This window comes from Mytilus trossulus, chromosome 9 (genome assembly GCF_036588685.1).
Source record: "Mytilus trossulus isolate FHL-02 chromosome 9, PNRI_Mtr1.1.1.hap1, whole genome shotgun sequence".
Lineage (NCBI taxonomy): Eukaryota > Metazoa > Mollusca > Bivalvia > Mytilida > Mytilidae > Mytilus > Mytilus trossulus.
The window spans coordinates 47,962,172-47,987,179 of NC_086381.1; the positions used below are offsets into that span (position 1 = coordinate 47,962,172).

At 31.5% G+C, this 25,008-nt stretch overlaps 1 protein-coding gene across 1 annotated transcript in view; it reads right to left on the reverse strand.

Moving 5' to 3' along the window:
* Nucleotides 1-23,690: 23,690 nt before the first annotated feature.
* The window catches only part of LOC134684692 (piggyBac transposable element-derived protein 4-like), a 47,440-nt gene continuing 46,122 nt past the window's right edge, over nucleotides 23,691-25,008 (reverse strand). The window contains exon 7 of the mRNA XM_063543997.1: nucleotides 23,691-24,784. Coding sequence (XP_063400067.1) covers nucleotides 23,817-24,784 — 968 coding nt within the window. The 3' untranslated portion in view covers nucleotides 23,691-23,816. The remainder of the gene's footprint in view (nucleotides 24,785-25,008) is intronic.

The following is a 25,008-nucleotide window of genomic DNA, read 5'->3' on the forward strand; positions in this document are numbered from 1 at the left end:
CTAAAGTATCTTTTTTAAATCCTCGATTTTTTTTTTATCTCACTCATTTTATTATAATGTGGCATTTAAGATACACTGATTCATCATTGTATTAAGGTTGTAAGAAGTTAATTTAGTAAAGCAAATACTGAAACGTTCACTTTTTAAAAATATACGTGATATTTGGTAGATTGTGGTTAGTTGTTGTTTCGATTTTAATATATTTAATGAACATATAAACACAGTATTCTGGAAATTAAATTTGTACTTGCAATTTAAGCTTGTCATTTAACTTGATTGCAGTTATCTTATACAATCGAATAGCACTAGCATAAGCTAAGCTAATGTGTCAAACGATTTAGCAAGCTGCGATAGGCGATGTACAATAGGCGACATTAAGTGTTTCTATCTAAAATGCGCATAAATAGATATCAATGAAAGTAGTAATGCAAGGTTATCTAAATGTATATTACGACAAGATACGAGTGCTCTGATATACGGTCAGTACGCAATTAATCTGAAAAAAACTCAGATTGACATTGATGGGTTCTGTGAAAGTAATTTGTCCTTGGTCAATTTATGTTCTGTTAATCTAATTGAACAAGAAAACAACAAATCGAATTACTAGTCGTGCGTTCATTCATCACCTAAAAGATGGTTAAATTTGCTGATGTTGGGAGATATATAACAGTTTTTGCCTAATGGTGTGGTTGACAGCCAATAAATATCATTGTTGTTTATAAAAAGAAGGAAATGGTCGAAAAGAGAAATTATTGTAAAACCGAACAATAATTATGATTTTATTTTTGAAAAGAAATTTAACGTCGATCTTTCTATTTTTTACAATGCATTAATCGCATGAAACTTTCTCAGTTTGTACGAATAAACGATTTGCATTATTTTGTTTTAAATATATTGAATAGGACATTTCTACTTTGGTTTCATGGTTTAATCTTCTGCAGCATTTTCGTCATTACAAATGTTTAAAAATTGTTGATACAAACCACTTATCACTTCACTACGAATGTGACCTACCGATTACACTACTAGTATTTACCGGATTTGTAATAACATTGGCAGCACGAAAGGTGCCACGTGTAGAGCAGACCCTGCTAATCCTTCTTGATCAGCTGTGATTACCCCCAGTTTGTAGTGAGGTTTGTGATGCTGAGTCTTTAGTCTTCTATGTTGTGTTTTTGTTTTATCATCATTTGTCTAGTTTATTATTGTTTTTTTAAGCCATTGCATTCACAGTTTATTTTCGATTTATGAGTTTTACTGTCTATTTTGGTATCTTTTATCCCTCTTTTACAACTGCGACTATAGAACAATCTTTAACCGAGTTTTACTTTAATCAATGGGGAGTAAGGTAGGGATCCTAACTTTGAAGTGTTATGTGTATCCTGGGCCTATTTCAATTGATATATATATCCAATTCGTTATCATTCTGAGTAAAATTAGTAATCTAGTGTGGTCATTTACATCTAGATAGCGCTTAAAATATATTATTACGCCATCCATAGTTTTACATTAAATGTTCAGACGTATCCACTGCCGTATACACAATATTGTACATACATTTTGATTTCAGTCAATTGAAATCTGGTCAGTCCGTTTTCAGACCGTTACGTGTGTTAAACAGCCCATACAACTTGTAGACAACAACATCATACTGAATTGTATTGACTGCTACTACAAACTTATATAATTTACAGCAAGAAGACTTCTGAACAGTATTAAACTTTTTCTTCTGAGAGTGAGACTGAATAATGGGCCAACAGCTTATTTTCAAATTGCCAGCACTAATAAATAGCAAATGTTGACTTATATATCACTTAATGTGTTTTGAAGTTAAGACATTATGCAGTTGTATGGTGTTAATGATACCATAAAAATTTATGAATAAAATAAAGATCAGATAATGCACTTTATATTTCAAGTCAAACAGCATGGTTTCTATATGAAAAAAAATGCAGTTATATTCTACAAAGTATGTCCAGAATTATTAGGACATTGTATTCCGACAAAAGGCAATTGGTTAATGTATAAAATACTTATTAAAATATTAGATGAACACAGTTTTTCTGAACTCTGGCGTTTCAATGTACATTACAGTCACTAAGGTAGAAAGGCATTACGATAATAATAACGTTGTTAAGTATCATTATATCAACATCGTTAACTGAATCCCCAAGAAACAAACTGATTTCAAAATAATAATATTAGTCATTCCTGGGGGTATGATCTCTCTAGTTGCCGAATTTTGAAACAAAGTCATACTTAACTAAATATTTCGTTGTTATATTTTAACAATTGTTTTGTTTTAACTCCTTTAGGCATATTTGACTCTGAATAAATTCTAAATTTCCACTTTGATCATACGGAACCTGGCTACTTTAAGTATTCTCTTCCTTGATTTTCAATACAAATAAATTGCCAGTTCTCTTGAAGTTGAATATTGAACTATGCATGAGACGCAATAATTTGTGGATGCTATTTTCATATGATAATAAGGAGATGTGTCTTTTTGTTCCGATACTATAACTGTTTACCAAAAATATTTTAATAAAATGTGTACAATTAATGCCAACGTACAAACTCCAATGATAGTTTTTCCTAGACTAAAAACATCTGCTATTACAAATCCAACAAATTACGTAAACAAACGCTTAAATCAGACTGAAGAAGGGGGTTTACGTAAATTGTGGAGACAAATTGTATTTACTCAAGCAATTTATTCCTAAGCGAAGGTTAAAAAATTATTACCTTGTTTTGTCAAGGCAAAGTATTCCAAAGAAAGTGCCAGTTATCAAACAGTTTCGAACAAATATTAATAAGACCTTTTTTGTGTATTGTCATCATCTAATGTTTGTAAGGCGGATTTGTTTTTTTATCTATCAATTTGTGAATTTTGAACAGCAGTATAATACTCTTGCCTTTATCTGAGGATCTTCAATTAGTTTCTATCTTAATACCAAAAAATGTAGTTTACGTCACAGATGTTACCAACTATATTGCAACAATTATCCCGACCAATGAAATAATGTTTAAAGACTAGCTGTTCCATTTCATTTAAAAGTTCCACGAGTTCTCATTTATGAAAATTTAAAAGGATTATTGTGAGCTAATGAAAGTTGGCTCTGTTGATGACAATACAAATAAGAGTAACTTAAAATAAATCTTTTAACGTAAATATTTATATTGTTAGATTATAATAATATGTTTTTCATCAACAAAATATTACTTTTTTAGAAAATCCCTACTTGAATTTAAAACTTCCGGTCCTAGGAATGTACAACTAGGGGGGATTTTACAGCTGTTAAAAGCCTAATTAGGACCATATTAGCCTATTGATACATACAACAGCTTTGTGGCATATACACCACGAATGACATTGTTAATGACAAACAATGTATATGTATTTATATATATAAAAACGAAATGCAAATGTTTGCACCTGTGCTAAGTCAGGAATCTGATGTACAGTAGTTGTCGTTTTTCTATGTAACCAATACGTGTTTCTCGTTTCTCGTTGGTTTACCCGTTTGAGTGGTTTTATATATTTAAATAGTTTATTAGACTGCATGAAATAACGTATACAATATTAGCATATACTTTACCATTTATACATAAATGCTAGATCTAGAGTTGTAATGAATTAGTTTTACAAAAAAAGAAAACATTGTAGGTTGTAAAGGATTGCATGTTATGGCTATGATGTACATTGTAGTACATATTATATAAAAGGTGATTAGTTACCAGTGGGGAATAATGCCTCAAATTCAACTTCAAAATGTTCTAGTGAAACTAGTTATGATGACACTGTGTCGTCCATTAATCGTTAGTATTGATATTCATATTAACAAGACCTATGATACAAAGCGAATGGTTTCCCCTAGAGGAAAATACTCTATCTAGTTTAAATTGTTACATGAATGTTTAAATTGTATTATTTAACCATACATGAGAATTAGAACGTCGTGTACTTTTATCACTTTTAATTCAATAATATATCATATAGGAATGACAACACAGAAACTTTAGACTGCATGAAGTAACGTGTACTTTATTTGCACTTACTTTACCTTTTATATATAATTACAATAATTATGCTTTCGTGAAAAATACAAATATATTTATCTATAAGTTTGCATACATTTATTTGTACGTTTGGTGTACTTAATTATAATCCTGGTACCTTTGATAACTATTTATTCTTCAACACATATTATATTGAATTAATATTTCAGAGATAGGACATAAATGTTAGTTAAACATAGTAACAAACTTAAACAAAATACAATATACTGTATATGATTCAAGACATATAAAACAAAAGATATGGGTAGACATTCACCCCACAACATCAGTACACGTACATCAAATTAACAAAAAGCAAAGGAAAAACGTTGTATGGGTGTTCTTAATCTTTAAACAATGCACTGCATTGGATAGTTTTAACTTCTCCAGGTGTAATACCACCATTGATTTTCCCCTATTAGTCTTTGGTAAATTTGCACTTTTCAAAAAATTGTGCAGAATTTATCTTTGTTTCAAATAAAGAAATACTTGGCATGAGTAAAGTTTTATCCTGTCCAGTTCTATAGAAAAAGTTTCACATAACATTTCATTGCATATAAGAAAATAACCATCATTGGAAAAAGTAAAAACCCGAGGAAAATTCAAAAAGGAAAATCCAAAATCAAAAGGCAAAATCAAAAGTCCAAACACATCAAACGAATGGATAACAACTGTCATATTCCTGACTTGGTACAGGCATTTTCTAATGTAGAAAATGGTGGATTGAACCTGTTTTTATAGCTAGCTAAACCTCTTACTTGTATGACAGTCGCATCAAATTCCATTACATTGTGAACGATGTATGAACAAAACAAACATACTCAAAGAGTAAAAATGTCAAAAATAGGGTACAGCAGTCAATATTGTGTTATCATCTTAATATCACTATAAAAACAACAAATGTAACGAAGAATCACAAAAAGGCATACATCAAATTTAACATACTCATTTTGCTTTTCTTGTACCACTTAATTTATGTATATAAAGTCTACCCGTAAAGGAAAGAAGGTTATCATTGCTGGAGTAAAAATGCGCGTTTGAAATTCGTACAGGTAGACATAAAAATAATTTTGTCGTTAAAAGTATGAACAAAACAAACATACTTGCTTCACTATAAAAACAACAAATGTAACGAAAAATCACAAAAAGGCATACATCAAATTTAACATACTCATTTTGCTTTTCTTGTACCACTTAATTTATGTATATAAAGTCTACCCGTAAAGGAAAGAAGGTTTTCATTGCTGGTATAAAAATGCGCCTTTGAAATTCGTACAGGTAGACATAAAAATAATTTTGTCGTTAAAAGTATGAACAAAACAAACATACTTGCAACACTATAAAAACAACAAATGTAAACGAAGAAGCACAAAAAGGCATACATCAAATTTAATATACTCATTTTGCTTTTCTAATACCACTTAATTTATCTATATAAAGTCTACCCGGAAAGAATAGAAGGTTTTCATTGCTGGTGTAAAATTGCGCGTTTAAAATTGGAAAATTGGAAGTTAACCAATCAAATTTCTTCCCTTATTCTATCTGTGTACAAGGTTTAGGCACCATGTAACCTCAAGATTACAAAATTTTCTATAGAAATCACAAATAAAAAATAATGGTGTTTTGAAATACCCAAGACATATGTTTATGACACAGAAATAGTTTTACTGCAATAAAATGAAGGATTAATTACCTACAACTGTCAAATTCAAGGGAATATTTTTTTAGACCTACTTTCGTATGCAATCGGAAGTTACGTACCATGATTTGGTGGAATACACCTAAAATCCATGCGTAATAAAGGAATAATGAATTATTTCTGCAATGAACATTTAGGTTATAAAGAATGTCATAATCTGGATTAATGATATTATATATGAGAGGTAATTATGAACAAATGGCAAACAATGCTTCAAATTCAATTGTGAAATGTGGAAACTAACCCATTTCATATATGTATGATGACAATGTGTCAAATATTTTTTTGTAATATCCATATGAATAGGACACATGAGACATAGCAAATGGTTTCCCCTAGAGGAAAATACTCTATTTACTTTAAATTGTTATATGCATCTTAAAATATACCATGTTATTATAAAGAAGAATTAGAACGTCATGTACTTTTATGTGTGGCCTTATGTCCCACTTGGGATGAAGAGGATAAGTAAGTAAGTAAGTACTTTTATCTCTTTTAATTTGATAATATATCACACAGAAAGGGCAATCAGAACCGTTGACATGTTATTCTTTCATAATGCATTTATTATTGATCATATAAGAAAATTGTTATGTACTGTAAGGATTGTTTGACCCAATAAAACATTTGAAGGTAAATGATCCTCCAACACACATGAGTGGTTTTGTTTTAACTAAAAGTATCTCCAAATATACAACTGTCATACATTGTACATGTACTTGAATTTTAGTCTAAAATGGTAGTTTTGTTCTTAACGTCAGCTGAAAATCTGAACGATGAATAATTTACATACATGTGCATTTTGCCTTTCCATTGATTTGGATACTACACTAGTATGAAATCAATACTTGGCAAACAAATGTGTTTCAACCAATTATAAGGTACTTTTCAGTAACTTTTATGGCAAGTCAGTAAATATGTACAGGTGTATAAATAAACATTTAACACGGATTTGGCTATACTTTTTGGACCTTCTGGATTATAGCTCTTCATCTTTTATATTAGCTTTGGATTTCAAATATTTTGGCCACGAGCATCACTGAAGAGACATGTATTGTCGAAATGCGCATCTGGTGCAAGAAAATTGGTACCGTTAATTTTATAACTACCACTGGGTCGATGTCTCTGCTGGTGGACTATTAGTCCCCGAGGGTATCACCAGCCCAGTAGCCAGTACTTTGGTACTGGCATAAAATACGGATTTGTTGTGTTATTTAAATTTGCTGTTACAAAGTATAAGAAATTATTATAAATTAAGGAATGTATCTCCCTCGTGCAAAGCTCTGATTCCTTTCACGGATTTGGCTTTACTGTTTGGACCGTTTGGATTATAGCTCTTCATCTTTTATATAACCTTTGGATTTCAAATATTTTGGCCACGAGCATCACTGAAGAGACATGTCTTGTCAAAATGCGCATCTGGTGCAAGAAAATTGGTACCGTTATTTTTTTAAAAGTCTGAGCTTAAAACGAACGGATAATAATGGGCTGCAAGCGGATTGTGTAGAAAGTACTGATTTGGCTGTAGTCGAAAATTATGAAAAGAAAATATTAAGAGAAACAGTCATAAAAAATATCCATGATAATAAAATCTATATGAAAATCACCTTTGAAATAATCTCAAAATTTTAAATGGGTCATACAAGGTAACGTTGAATGAATAATTTAAAAAAAAATGTCATGTGTTTTGGACACCCATCGTTTTATTTTCAGATACATTTTCTGTCAATCGTATCTGTTCCATTTTGACCGCGACTTTTCTAGAATAAACGTCGTTGCATACATGCATGTAGTAATTTGAATTTATGATAAAATATGCGGACTACCACATTTCGTTGATCTTGTTGTTAAATGAAAACCAATAACTGAAATGTGCAATAGCCTATCGTGTATTTTTACAGAAATTTATCGGCAAATAGAGCTAACCAAACTCGACTCACTACGGAAATTGTTCTTAGTAATGCATTTAATAGTTATCAAAGGTACCAGGATTATAATTTTGCACGCCAGACGCGCGTTTCGTCTACCTAAGACTCATCAGTGACACTCATATCAAAATAGTTATAAAGTTTATAACTATTTTGATATGAGTGTCACTGATGAGTCTTAGGTAGACGAAACGCGCGTCTGGCGTGCAAAATTATAATCCTGGTACCTTTGATAACTATTTACACCACTGGGTCTATAAACCAAACAAGTTCAAAGTTGAAGAGCATTGAGGATCCAGAATTCCAAAAAGTTGTTCCAAATACGGTTAAGGTAATCTATGCCTGGGATATGAAAATCCTTAGTTTTTCGAAATATTCAAAGTTTTGTAAACAGGAAATTTATGAAAATGATCACAATTGATATTCATGTAAACACCGAAGTGCCGACTACTGGGCTGGTGATACCCTCGGGGACGAAACGTCCACCAGCAGAGCCATCGACCCAGTGGTGTAAATAGTTATCAAATGTACCAGGATTATAATTTAGTACGCCAGACGCGCGTTTCCTCTACATAAGACTCATCAGTGACGCTCATATCAAAATAGTTATAAAGAGAGATTTTTGGCCTTTCATGATGTTTCTTATGTCTTGTCGATCTACCGTTCTTCAATCTATGACTGTTAATCCCTCATCTATCTTTTTTGCGTTTGTTAAGATAATGATGGACATAGTTTGCCAAACTAGATCCATTGGTAACACAGAGGTAGACATTTTAAGAAATATAAGAGCACCTTAATTTAAATCAATATGTTCTAGTTATAACAAATACTGAACATTAAAGAAGGGAAAATACGGATTGAAATATACACATGATATACTCTGCTACGAAAAACGGATGTCCTGTTACAAGGTAAGTGTTCATTAATCTTTTCTAAACATTTTCTTTTTAAATGTTCAATGAGTCGTGAAATTAAGTTGTGTAAACTAACTTGTCCCACTCCATTTTTAGGATAATATATTTCTATAACAACAATGAGCAAAATGACAAGAGGTATACCACCAAACAACAAGTCATGCGAAGCTTTTCATCCACATCTAAACAAATGCCCCAATCTTGGTCATTGATGACAGCAGCAACACACATTACGTAGATCATGACTATCCATCGATTGCCAATGAGACATACACTAGCGATCAAAGTAGTTCGGTTAACTTTATAAAACAGCAATGAATAGTCCCGATATAAAAAAAGTTACAGACAAATTCAATGGAATAAAAACACCATAATTTATGACAAAACAATAAAATTAAAACAGGTATGTGAAAATATATTTATCGTGTACTCTTTGGATTTCGCGGGCAATACTTGAGTACTGGCTTGAAAATAACCTCTACAAAATCGAAACACAAAATTATACCGATTTTATGCATTTTATATGTTATGAGTCATTGTCTCATGGACGTCAAACCTTCAGCATTTAAAATGGCACTAGATAATCGTTCAAGACAATTGTTACTATCTAATAACCCATGTACTACTTGTACTACCTGTACCAATTAAGTAAACCTGAAATAATTTAATAAATTAGTTAATATAAACCAAAACAAACGATTGCTCTTACAAAAATATTTAGAAACCTTAAAAAACAAATTAAGGGATATACATAGGATGATGATTATAACTGACTAGTGTCTGTATTTATTTTCTGATGGTTTACACCAATTGCAACAAATTTGGTGGTTCTCATTTTCGAAATATTATCTTGTCATTTTTTCTAGGACGAGGAAATTTCTGAGCTTTGTTACTCTTTTAACAGTTCATCTGATTAAATTAGATTGCTTTCACAGTACATTGGGGGGGGGGGGGGGGGGGGTCGGGATGATTAAAATTATCTTAAATATGTTAGGTGTTAGACTTGTATAGGATATCTTGTATATAGCCTCCCTTGTTAGATACATTTTAAATGACAATTTCCCAGTATCCGCTCTCAATAAAATGCTGCACATATTTCAGATCAACACAGTAACCACATAATCTAACAGAAAACCGATTATCGAGTATCATTTGATATTTGGTACTACCGAGCAATACTATGTGAGTGTACTTAATTCTTTATATTTAAGCTGTGACACAGCTTTGCACAAACTATGAAACCCCATTTAAAGGCGTTAGGAAATCATTTTGTAAGGACAAGAATTAAGACACATGTGGTCAGTTTAGTAGATAAATCAATAGGAATAATCAATAAATAAAATATGTATAAGACAATCAGCTATTTATCACACGGTTAATCTATGACAAATTACCAATAAAATCCAAGGCAGAACATCAATTTCAGTATCATTTGCTGTGTTTCTAAAACATGTGCCCTATATAAATATGATATGATTTATGATTATAAAATCCTATTCTGGTCACTAGAGTATAAAACAATTAATGAATACTAAATTCGACAAAAATGATAAGGCAATATACAAAGTGCAAACATGTAGACGCGTTATGTACGTTATGCACATATTTACAATTGAATTCTTGAACGAAATATAAATATACAAATAATGTTTCCGGCAGCGTAATAAAATTGATGAGTGAACTTGTTAAATCACCAGATGAACTAGTTTATTTGAACTTTTTTTTAGAATAATTGAAATGACATTTCCGAAAAGAAATAATCCCTCCGATTAAAAAACTGTTTACATGTCATGATATGTTATATAAATACCCCTGACAAAATGAAAAACATCAGCTTTGCATCAAACGAAAAAGAAATAAGACATGTTTAATCCTAGAGGGTGTCATCAGCTCATCACCAGTGTACATGATTCATTACAACACCATTGTTGTTTGTTTAATTAATAGTGTCTTTCTGTTTCGCTAATGTTCTTAAATATCATGAGGTGTTTTATTATTTATCATCACTAGGTTTACGCTTGGGGGTTCAGGTCAATGCTAGTTAATAAAACCTCGAACGTATAGCATGTTTACAATATGTTATTTTAACCCCTTCGCTGTCGGGCATTTTAAGCAAGAAGCAGCAATCGATCATGCTTCAATTTACTTGCATAATGTTAAAGTTAAACTCTTTATAGTGACAATTGAGCGAAAATTAAGCGTACTTTAAATACAAAAAATATGTCATCCAGTTAAGTCAATCGTGTAGCCATGACCAGTTTTTATTTTCATCTGAAACATGAATATCATTTGTAAAAAAACATACATTTACTATACTAATGAAAGAATATATAGGAAATTAAAAGTAATTGATAAAGTTTAAAATAATATATCAATTAATCATGTGCAAGTTATGTTAATGTAATTTTCAACAGAACGGTCTTGGTAAAACTGAATGTTTAAAAGTTAAATTACAACTTGCATAATACAGGACTCTTTAAATTCAGTGTGTCAAGCACTTACATTGTGTATTGAACTGACTGAAAAAGCGTTAGAAAACATCATACTACTCAGTATTATGTAATCGAATGAAGAGTTCGTATTTAAGTATACTGTTATACCACTGTTCCAGGTTAGGGAGAGGGTTGAGATCCCGTTTACATGTTAAGCACCACTACACTATGCATCTATGTGTCTATTCCAAGTCAGGAGCCTGTAATTTAGTGGTTGTCTTTTGTTTATGTGGTGTATGTATTTGTTTTTTTGTTCATTTAGTTATACATAAATTAGGCCGTTAGTTTTCTCGTTTGGATTGTTTTACATTGTCATGTTAGAGCCTTTGTATAGCTGACTATGCGGTTTGGGCTTTGCTCATTGTTAAAGGCCGTTCAGTGAGCTATAATTGGTAATGGCTGTGTCATTTTGGTCTCTTGTGGATAGTTGTATCATTGGCAATCATACCACTTCTTCTTTTTTATATGATAACTTTGAGGTAAACAAATATTCTTATTCTTAATACAAATATACAGTATCCAACACATATCAGAAAAAAATTAAACATTAAAAGTTTGTCCAGATACATGACTTAATTAATATAAAACCACAACATGAATATATAGCTAGAACATTAACTGCCATGACCATAAGACTACTGGTTATTGCGGTTTTAGAAAGAACAAAAATGCATAGTGTAAAAGAATTAGAAACCAAATCAAACGCAGAACAACTAAAAAATTGATAGGATCGACAATACATCAATGAATTGTTGTAAGGTCAGTGCTTGCGTTTGCTTGTGCAGAACAATATTTAATTAACACTGTGTCATCTTTGCGTTTTGTCCTTGCTCGAGGTCTTTATAAATTATATATGTGTACTGCAACTTGCAAATGACACGAAAACTAATATTGAATTTATAGTCATGCGTAACGTGCCAATCATCATCTGGAAGAACGTGGATGTTATTGACGCTGTAAGATTTGAATATCATACGCTTTATGGTGTTTTAAGTTGTTCTATCAAGTTATACATTTAAGGTTTTAATACCAACTAAGTGCTTCCGATAAATAAAACAAGCTAAGATGCTATGTTTTACTGCTTTTGTTATTCTGATTAAGTCACGTTAATCTCCCACGTTCCGGATATTAACAGTCAGCTACGATTTCTAAATTATGCTGACACAGATCTAGACATTGATATACTTGTAATAAGTTGATGACACATATGAAAAAACAACACTTTCAAAATTCGATGTAAATACAGAATATACGCAATATTTTCAAATACCATCATTGAGTTAAAAAAATTATAGTCGTGACAACTATCAAGTGTAAAAACAAGTGACTACACGATTGATATATCTCAGTGTCAAATTCAAGACTTGATATTTTACGTTTGATGCTTATCCACTTTTATAACGGCAAATATATGTGAGAGCAAAATCTGGTCGGCTCAAAGTATTGTTACGTTGACATGTAAGTTTATGTCAACATTTTGTGTTTACTTACTCATTAAAAGCTGTTTGAGTGGGTTTGTCAAACATAATTTTGTTTTGTATTAAAGAACATGTTTACAAGTTCACGTTATAGTATGCATGTAATACTGGTCATGGGCCCCTGAACAGTAACTTATCTTTGTCAACATTATTGTATTTAGAAGTATGATAATTCGGCATTCAAGCGGCTATATTTCGATTAAGGGTACAACTAAAAGATAAAATGGTAGGTGTACTCGCGTGTCGCTCAGTAATCTATACTGATATATAAAACATATGAAATATTCATTAATGTACAAAAGTTTGTTATTTAAATTGGTTATCTATAACATCTCTCCATTTCTAATACAATTTGCTTTGTTTGACTGTCTTTTCAATCGATATAAACAATCGGTAATACAGCTACTCCTGTCTGGTGTACACAATTATAAGCCTGTTATCTTTGCAATATAATCCTCAAATAATATCACAAAAAAAAACAATCATCCGTATTCGTATATTGTCAGAAACAATGCCTCCAATGGTTGTCTTCTTGTTTTTGTTCACAAACACAATCCATAGTTCGTCTACACCTATGTCACGGAATAGCGAGATAGTAGTGACAGCATCATCAGTAATGACTGTTCGAATCATGACTCCTTTATGTTCGTGTTTCACTGCATCAGACACAAACACCATGGTTTTAGGGTCTGCCTCTTAATGTGAACTTGGTGCTGAACTTGAAATACCTCACGTGGTGGATAAGATAAAAAATCCGAACCATTTTTTGCTATAACTACCATACGCATCCAAGACATCATCCACCCGTATTTCAGTTTCACGGTATTTTATTAAGTTAAGAACATAACACCCAACCAGCATACTCGTTAGACCGCAATTCACAATCGGAGAGCTGATTTCTCTCCTTTACAAAGACTATGGTATTGTTTCTCACATCCATAAATTCCAAAAACACATATTTTCTTGCCTTGTTAACACAATCTGGTTTTTTTCGATCTTACAACAAAACCACATATCGTTTTCAATGATATTAAACTTATCAAATCCATATGGTGATGTTGGCTGGTTAATCATCATTTTTAATAATAAAGTCACATCTTCCAACTCCAGTAATGTCACCAACGCAGTTATTTTTCCAGCAAACGTGTTATTTTTTTAATGCCTAGTGCATTTGAAAGGTCATGCATTGATATATACCTTATGCCTTTTTCCCTTCCAAATGCAAACCAAAGTTTGTCTGCCCCTATGTCACGAAATAGCGAAACAGCAATTACATCAGTATCGACTGTTCGAGTCATGACTCAATTAAGGCTGTGTGTCACTGCATCAGACACATCGATCTTGATTCTAGTGTCAGTCTCGTCGTGTAAACATGGTGCTAAACTTGAAACATCATCAAGTGATGGATAACACTGAGCATCTTGATCATGTGTTGCTACAACTACCTTGTACTCAAAATTCTATTGAGCAAGCTGCTGTGAATGAAAACTTTAAAGTTCTTTCTTATTGTCGTCATCTCTCAGAAAACTTTGCCAATTCTGAGGATGTTTTTAATACTGGATTCGTCTGTGTATTCCCTTTCCCCTAAATTTTGCTCTTGCTTCTTTTAGCAGCTTTTAAACTACCATTATTAATAATGTTCGCATCCGACACTACATCCACTATTGTTACAGTTACTACTTCGCTATTCCGTGGCAAAGGGGTAGACGAACTATGGATTGTGTTTGGAGAGGCAAACATCTTTGGATTAATATCTTTCAAATGCAAAAGGCAATGAGTGATCACACAAACTTATCAGATGGAGCTAACATGATTAACGAAACATTATGATAGTAGCATGATAATAACTCATTTTTACAGGCTAGCCTTCGATATTGGACTGATTTAAGCATGACGTCCGCCATTTTGGATTTTACCGGTAGTGACACATTTTTTTCAAATGCCTCCCTATCTTAAATAAAAGAGTAATAGTTGAGGAAGGTATATGCGAAATTTCATGCTTGTAGCAGGATGTGCACAATTTTTCACAAAACTGCCGTACTATATCTGTCATCTAATTTGTAAATGAAAAACATGCCTAAATTGGGGATCTTGCATTTTGCCTGTACATTATATCTGCCTTTACATTTTTGTTTGCTGTTACCGTTGCAGTTTACAGTAAAGACGTACGTTCACTTTGCAATAGGATATTTGTTCCAATATGGTTATAATAAACAAAATTGATAAACTTTTCTAACCATTTATAAAATCTCTCCCTTTATAAATCCAAATAAATATCGACCAGACTTGAATTAGTTTAGGTTCATTGACAAGATTAAGTTCTCAAAAACTATTAAAAATATCAAGGCTTTAATTAGACTTTTACAGATTTTACATAATAATACAAGTAATTTATTTATAAAAAGAAAAATGGGGAAAATTTTAATGGCATTCACTCGATAAAAATAGCGAATTTCGAAAATCTGATAAAAATTCCAAAGCATGACAAGCGAACAGAAAAGCCTATACCGCATAGTCAGCTATAACAGGCCCCGAAATGACAATGTAAAACAATTTAAACGAGAAAACTAACGGCCTTATTTAAATTAAACAATGAACGAAAAACAAATATGTACAATGTAACACATAAACAAACAACAACCACTGAATTACAATATGCTCGTTTGGTGTGAAAATTAGACAAAATTAATGTTAATTCATTTGAGTGAAATTTCCATGTGCGGGACGAAATAGTTCATGTTGCATTACTAAGAGATTTACGACACCCGACAGGGGGAAAATAAAATAAACACCATTTAGATTCCGACACATATTTTGTTTTCCATTTCTCTGAGTAGGAATAACGTTATATTCTGTATTCAATAACGTCACACGTTTTCGGCCAAATTCTAAGGGTATCAATCAACTTTGAAGCCATTTATCTCAAAAACAAGGATGGTGACATATAAGTTTCTATACGTGTATGGATTCAGAATGCAATCCTGGATTTTATGTTAGTTTTTTGTTTTTCTTCGTATATAAGAAGATAGCCATCCATTGGAAAATCTGAAAAGGCAAGCCGAAAAATAGGCATTTCCCCTATATACCTAAGTAAATCTGTCGCCAAAATTGACGTTTTCTTATAAAAATACCAAAAAAAAAAAATGGTGACCCTCATTTTTTATTACATATTCCGATGTAACTTGATTCAAAGAACACGTGTGCCAACAAATTTGGAAATCGGGAGATATGCCATTCGGTATCGTGTTACCTTAAGTCTTACATACTTTTTAATTTAGGTTTATTTATATGTTTTTTGAGTTAAGTATGTACATATTTTCGTTTTTTGACCAGCTTAAGCAACCTCCGGGTGCGGGATTGGCTCACTGTTATGAAGACCCATTGATTGATTTCGGCTGTTTTCTGCATTTTGGTCGGTTAATTGTCTCTTTGACAAATCTACTCTCAATTATATCGTACTTTTGTGTTTAAATGAGTATCTGCCTAACCTAAAAAAGATCTGATGTCACTTCCGATGGGATTCGTATTGGTCAGTTTCTAGATCTGTTTAGCTTATGTTTTGTAGACAGTTGTTTAAATTATATATTTTTTAGTATTTGCTATGGAATTGTCTTTTGTTTCCAATTCATGGGTCTATTATATCATGTTTTGGTAGCTTCATAATTTTTTATGCCACATAATGGAATGTCATTAGTCGTAGTGACAATGAACAACATATACAAAATTATACCATGCTTGTATATTTTTAACAAATCAGAATTCAATAACATTATCATGATTATATTATATTCAAGAAATGAAAGCAATCTAACAGCTGTTAACCAGGAAGAAAAATCAGTGAATTACCCATCCTAGATGTATTGTTTATTGTCTAATGCTAGTCTGTAAAAATAAAAATAGGATGAATCAGGTAAGAGTAAAAAAAGGTGAATTTAAAATTAATATGTTATTTGTCACACAAACACATGTGATCAATAGGACAGAGACTTCTGTTTTTTTACCTGATATCAGACTATTCACCCAAGTAAGAAGGCTAGTTCGGTGTAACCATCATTTACAGTATACTGCTATTAGCATATAATATTTATTGCCACATTCTGTATATCAGTACAAATTCGAACAATAGTAAAATAAAATTCGAAGAATAAAAAAATTAAATGAACGATAGGAAAACATGAAAACATACAGTACATCAAATTAAAGTTGACTACCAAACAAACGGAGAGACAGTTCCGATTGCAACGTGGTATACATAGAAACAATTCATCAATAGAATGTTGTAACGATAACCTGATACTTATCTTTAATTTAAAATTCAAGACTTCTTTTTGTAACTTCATTGAGTTGTTAATGCGTTGACCGAAATACATTTTGTATGAAGCGCAGAAGCGCTTCATTCTAAAAATGTGCGCACTGTCAACGCTTTTACAACCCTATGAAGTTACAAAAAGAATTAATCAATACTTAAAATAACATTTTTAGCTAGGATCATGAAAACGATTTTTATCAAATTTTAGTTTAATTCACCTGTGCATTTTAGTGTTGGACCTCGTGTCATCATGAATGATAAATTTTATTGTGTAATGCAATTGATTAACGAATAACGCGAGATGTGCAGTAAACCAATTAAAATAACGTATTAAAATGAGACATACATCTAATGTAAGCATAAAGAAGGGAAACGCATTAAATATAAGAGGAGAACAACGACACAACACCGAAACGCAACACACACAGAAACGGACCGAGCAACAGACAAAACACCACGAGAATAACAAATTTAACATCAAAACCAAATACATGAATTTGGGATAGACAAGTCCGTGCCACGTCTTATCTCAATATCTCAAAAATAAGAGAAAACACAAACGACTCAAAGTTAAAATGTAACACACACAGAAACGAACAATATTATAACAATGGCCATCTTCCTGACTTGGTACAGGACACTTTTAAAGGGGAATAAAGGTGGTGGGTTGAACCTGGTTTTATGGCATGCCGAACCTCGCACTTTAATGGCAAAGTTAAATATAACATAGACATGACAACAAAATATTACAGGACTTCAATACAAATAAATAGGAGAACATATTAGACAAAGAAAAACATGATTAATAGATAACAAAAAGCATCAGGTTTAAAATTCAATACGCCAAAAATGTGTCTTGTCCACACAAGACTCACCAGTGACGCCCAGATATAAAAGATCGAAAGTGAAAAAAGTACAAAGTTGTACAGCACCGAAGATCAAAAGTTAAAAAGGTTTAGCCAAATACGGCAATATTTGTATGCCTGGGATAAGAACATTCTTATTATATAGAACAATTCATGCTATTGCAAACAGTAAATTTTATCAAATGAATATGAAAGAGATATACATAATGAAACTGAAGTGTTAACTAATTACAGAAAACTATACCCGAATACATAACGCCCAGATATAAAAGATCGAAAGTGAAAAAAGTACAAAGTTGTATACTATTTTTATCTGAAGATCATGTTATGTTGCCTTACAATAGTCTGGATTTCACGAAGATCGTGAACATATTTTTTTAATATATCAGGATTGAAATAGTACACCATCAATCGATGGACGAGTTTTAATTAAAAGATGGACGAAAGACACCAAAGGGACAGTCAAACTCGTAAATCTAAAACAAACTGACAACGTTAATTAAAGATAGTGTCTGTTATCGTTTATTAATCATGTTTATTAAAGTTTAAAGTTTTAGAAAATGAAATTATAGTATATAAATTAGTTGTCTTTTAATTAGTCCGGATTCAGAAATTACAAAATAAGTACTAGTATAGATAAGCTTTACCTTAAAAGCATATCAAAAGAACATTAACTAACCATGAACAACATTGTAATTGGCAGGTTAATGTATCTTAGTCATAACTCAAATGTCTGTGATTTAACATGGAAGATTTTTTACATAACGATTTTGTATGTTTTGACATTTTGAATTTCGAGTAGAACCATGCCAGTCTCATCAAATGATGAACTTGAAAGGTGTTACTGTTGTATATAATGCCTGTTACGGAAATAGTTCTCGGGTTTTTATAATTCTATGGTGAGCATGTTCAGACTAATTAACTCATTTTACATTATGTAGATAATTTTCCCGAATCGAACTCATTTGAGGATCTTATTTTAATAAAATATTTTTTTTAAACCTTGGTACGAAACTAAATTAAAATTTTGATAAAATTATGTGCTTCAAACATTTACAAATGACCAAAACACAGTGACAAATATTTACATATTTTCTGTAGCTACCAAATTTGCTGCATAAAGAACATTCGATTCGCTCTGCAAGTGTTTATCGTTTACAACATGTTAAAGGATCAATATTTTTGAAAATAAATTCCAATCCAGCACACTTTTTTTTTTAACTTGCAGAGGAGTATAACTGCAAATTCAGCAATATTGTAAAAATACAAATAAAAGGACATTTATTCTTTATCATGCTTACAGGCAATGTGTTATTCAATTAAAAGACTATATATAGATATAACAGAAAACTGTTGCAGACAAGTTAATTGTAACTTTGCAAAATTGAATACTTCAACTGCAGAAGTTAAGCAAACTTAACAAACAGTTTGGCGCAGTTTATGTCAAGACGGATTCTTACTGTCATTCTAAGGAGTGACATGATATCACTTACAATGATGACATGGTCTGTTGCCTATTAAGTCACTAACTGTTGTTCATACTTAGGAATAATTACAATAAATTTCATATATACAATGAGTGTGCAGATGCTTTTAATACTTAATATCTAATATTCAAGAGCATTTAAAAAGCAATTTTTTTGGCCAAAATCTTGACAGTTGAAGATATTTAATTTATACGTCAAAAATAAACATCCAAATGTCAATACTAAAATGACCCCAGTTTCTCTGATATTTGACATATGGCCATGAAACTTGGCAAACTATCTCATTATTGGCCAAGCTTAAATAATGCAAAGTTTTATAAAGATTGGTCAAGTCTTTCTGTCTTATTAGGTCCAAGGACACAGTTATCGTCCTTTGGTTTTCGAATATAGTCCCTAGTGTAAACAGTATAACTTGCGTGTTTTATTTGATACCCTTTCCCAATGTATTTCTTGATATTAAATGCATGAAATATTAGGTAGGGGATGTTATTACATGTCAAAAATATTTGGGTGCTGAATCTTTATGTTTAGTAGTGAATTGGTCCAGTTCTAAAAGGTCAAATTTTATCACGTCTGAAGCTGTCAAACTTTTACACCCCCTTAACATAGAATTGTCAATATTTTGAGTTAGAGCTGGTAGCAGTTTCTATAATTTTGATATTATTTGTCTCACTGGTAGTACACTACACTGTAAACATATTTTGGAGAAAGAACAGGTGCGATTTTTTTAATTTGGATTTATTGTCTAAAAGAAATGCACTGTGTTCTCGGGCCATTTGCTTAAGGACTTCTTTTTAGAATTGTCCTCTGAGTTCGTTCTTACTGTTGTTTTACCTTTTTTAACATAAACGATAAAGTAACAAAAGAATAAGTATAATGGATGCATTCTACTTTTTTCATTTAAGAAATCATAATTACGAAAACTACATACTTGTTCGTGCAATGTTCAAAGTTGTAAGCTTGTTATCTTTGTTAACGTAAAAAAGTAGTTTTGATGTTCTTTTAAGACAATTTGTAACTATAATTCGATCCACTCCTGTCTCTAGAAGACGGTTAATTGAGTAGTTAAATTGTTGCAGTGGGAGTTAATTATGATTCAAGATATCATTTGAGTCACATTACATTGAAAATGTCAATTCTTTTTTTACAAATAGAAATAAAATGATGTAAATTTAGATAGAACAAAAAAGAGAAGAAAGGTTAAAAATATGTGATAAAAATTGTTTCAAATGCAAAAGTTCTTTTCAAAAACAACTAATGTAAGACAAATATTTTCAACATGCATTATCATTTGGTCGAACTATAAAATGTGTTCGCTTTTTGTATTAAATTATTACTACGACTGATTGAGGGGTGGATTAGGCTTTAATGGCACTGTTCGAATAATTTTGCTTTTTCGTGATGGTCAACCATTTACCAGACTAGGAAATACGATTTATTTGCATAAATGAATAGAAAAAAATGATCGAATCGAAAATGTCACGTGAAGTGTTGAAATGGTGAATATGTACTAACGACTTAGGAGAAAAAATACTTTAAATGATTCAAACACGATATACATGATATATATTCATTTTGATAATCGAGTTTCACTCACTAATTATTAGTTCATGTCAGTCAAATATAGATAAAAAAAAACATATGTTCACTGTTCTTGACATTTGTTGCATTAGACTAGTATTTCCCATTTGAAGCATGGCGTAAAATTATGAAACTTTGCTGAGGTCCGATTTTCGCCGATTTTTGATATGTCAATTATCTTGTAAGCTTTGTATTTTAGGAAAACATTAATTATGTTGCAATTTGTTTTAGGTCAATCTCCAGATTCCCTGGACTACGTAACATTTTTAATGTTAGGATTCTAGACGCGTTGACGACAATTGATATCATTTGGGCATCATAGCGTTTTCAAATATTGCCTTTGTGTCAATACAGATACAAAATGTATATCAAAATAGAAGAGACAATTACAGCGTAAATGTGATGTTTATAATTTGTCTTTTGAAATAGTCCAAAAGGCAGATAAATGGTACCAAGTCATTTTCAAAAATTAAGTTAAAGAAAACGAGAATGACTGCGTCCATTATTTCTTCATTAGTTTTTTTAAAACACATAACACATCATAAGTGTTGGTATTAGGTACAACATTTACACTTTCGTTTTGAAAGATAAAATTTTCTTTATTTAGTCATGCAGGATTTTGTGTGTAAGCGTTTGAATTATTTTCTTAAGTAATACTGCAGAAGTTTGACATATTTGTGTTCACCTAAACTGTCTTGCTCGCTTTAAATACTTAATTCATCTTAAAAGTGCTTCGAGAATTGTAAAGATAGTAAATACACGTGAAAGGATTCATTCATCATTTTATTATTTCGTTGTGCGTCACGATATTGATATAACATGTTTAATCACAATATTTTTCTTTTTTTTCAGCTAAATTTTGCGTGAATAATAAAGTGACAAGTTTTATAGATAGATGAATCCTTAAATATTGATTGCCATGTCCTTCTAAGATTTCTCAAAAATAAAAACAAATTTTTAGAAAAAAATGAAAAATAAGAGAAACACAAACTCTTACAATTACTGTAAACCGAAATTTATAATACGAAAAAATAGTTACAGGTATGTCTAGAAGCCACTCACTCGTATTTAAACTGATAAAAATGTACATGTATGTTCTTTTTTTTATTCTATGCTGCCTTTAAATGATTCACAATATATTTTCCTCATAAAAATTCCAAATATTCTGTTATACTTTTTTATTATTCATCATGGATTAACAAATATTTATTGATAATGTATGAAATTCTAACACGAATAAAGTTTTCTAAAAAAAAAAAATGCTTTGAGTTATGAATATACGAGTTGGTGCATTCAGCTGTAATATGCATACTTGTACATGTCTTCATGTAAATAATAGTGTAGCACTGATGAATCTTTATGAAAACAAAAGTCTGATGCCGTTTGGACATTAAGTAGCATTACAACTGTGCCCATGGACAAATATACTGTTCCCACAACACCGTGTTTGCATTACGATATAACATTAATTCATAATTTGTTGGTTAAAAGCAAGCATCAGTACAATGATACCATTCAGTGGAGAACTTTAGATAAACGCTCTACTATTTAAGTTACAAATTTAATTGAAAAAAACACAATCGCAGATAAAACTAGCCTGATTTAACAGTGGTGCGTTGTTTTATCAATAACAAACAGGGTTTCCGCTGGCGGTCGCCATTTTCGCAATTTGCGAAAAAATAATAATTGTGGCGATAAAAATTCGTCATTTGCGAAAGAATTCGCCGAAAGAAATATATAGAACGATTTATTGTCCTCCATCTTGTTTTTTTACTTTTTTTCGAGTTTCTCGGACTTTACCCGATCAGACAATACTTGGAATTCACCTTGACCTCATTAACCCCATTCATGCATTTTAAGGCAAAATTTACACTTTAAAAGGTGTTCTTAAATATCACATTTTTTTTTTATTTATAATAAAGCATATATTTTTGTATCCATATATCTCAGAACAGATATGTTGGGGCTACAAAATGAACATATCAAATTAATGTTACCATAGCAACAGATCACGTGACACGTCTCTAAGTATTGAAATTTCCCGCTTTTTCTTGTCATTTTATTGAAATTTTGAATTTCCTGATAATTTCTGAACATTTTTCAAATTGAAATAGATATAACTCTTACCTGTTAAAGTAAGCTTAGAAAGTCAGCTTTCCAAATCATATCAAATTTGATGATTATATTCATAAATTATGTATTTTTTCTGTTGCTAAGCAACATTCCAATTTTATAAAAAAATACCTGATCCCACCATATTTCCTTCATTTTCCAGCTTTTTGAGAGTTGTAAAGATGAACATTCATCAAGTACTTACTAAATATGGAATAAACAATATAAAAAATACAGAAAATATTTAACTGTGTCAAATGGTTCCCATAGCAACGGTAGTCAAATGGGGAAAAAATACGAAAAAATTGCCATACATTAAAGGATTCCGAGATTTTGATAATAAGAATTATATATAAACATACCAAAATGAAGTTTAATAGAATCAGATACCAATTTTAAAGTGTTTCAAAATAATACCAGTTGCTATGGCAAAAGTGTTCTATAAATGATGTAAAATCTCTGATTTTGAGAACTGAACCTTATTTCAAAGGGGAACAACTTTATCAAAATAATTGTTGATGGCAATTGGAGTACCACCTGTATGGATTATCATCACTTGCAAGTGGAAAATTGCTTTAATTCATATACATATATAAATTAACAAATAAACAAAAAGTATCAATTGATAACTGGTAAGTCACTAATGGGGAAACAGCCACATGCACAGTATCCAAATAACCGGAATCAAGTTTCAAGTTTTCTCTTTCTAAATTTTCCATTTTGAGAAACATAGTTTCGAATATTTATTTCTGTGTGCCAATTGTAAAAACAGTTTCTTGTTGCTGAACAACAAAGTGGGACATTACAAGTATTACAAAATGAAAATACTTTGTGGCTTGGTGACGGTAAACCATCCATACTGGCTTTTGCATTACAGTAAACGCAATCCTTTCAGATACTTAGAAAAGATGGCATATGTTTGGCGACAATGTTTTCAACATGAGGTCTCCCGATATTCATTAGCTCGGATGCTATCGACTCTCTAAACTCTAGTTGACCGAACCTAGAAACAAATGTAGTGTTTTCAAACTGGGCAGGATACTTTCCTATAAACTCCTGAAAAACTATATAGAAGTTTACCACCATAATGTCAAAGCAGTGAAAAAATAATACCTTCCACCAATGATTTTGGGTTCTTATATACGATGAATACTTGTTTAAATATTGGTTAGACGAGTCCACTCCGCCCATATTAACATTGTAATCATGAATAACTTGTGGCTGTTTTACATTCTGCCTTTTCCATGCACTACGGTTGGAAATAGTTCTAAAACAGGATGTTACATCAGAACCTCTGTGCAAAGGGGACATAAGTGTAACCGTCTTACAATCCTTCCATTGTATAAAAACAAATGAACCTTCCCTATGCCATCTAAAATCACCTCTGGACACAAGTTTACTCCAGCCTACACTTTGTTTGAAAACTAGAGGCATTGCTGTGCTATTAGATCTGATAGCTCCAATTAAATACACTTTGTTTGTAAGTAAGTCATTTGCTAAACGTAATGTTGTGTAAAAAGAATCAACATATAGCCTAAATCCTTGTCCATATAACTTTTCACACAAAGTGGTAACAACTGTAAATGCTAAGCCCTTTGATTTGTCAACTATGTTTGTTCTCTTTTTACCCAAGTACACAAAGAAATTCCATGTATACCCAGTAACAAAACATGCCAGAACCCACAATTTTATCCCAAATCTTATTGGTTTGTCTTTGATAAACTGTCGAATGCCAGAATATTTATGTTTAGAAGCAACCATCCTTTCATCCGCAGAAATATCTTTGTGTGGAAAATATAAACTTTGTGATATTTCCTTTATATGGTCCAGCAAATACCTCATTCTTGTTAACTTGTCACCTGAAAAAACAGACAGACATGTACACTTTACAATGATTCCATACACGAGAACTGAAACCATATTGCTTACAGTATAAAAGAAACCTAACATAAGAACAAAACTTGTTTACTGAACCATGAAAATGAGGTCAGTGTCGCATTAAACCTGACAATAGAACAATCAACATGTACACCAAATGATCATTTCATTTACCAAATATAGTTCACCTATAGCAAATAGTGTC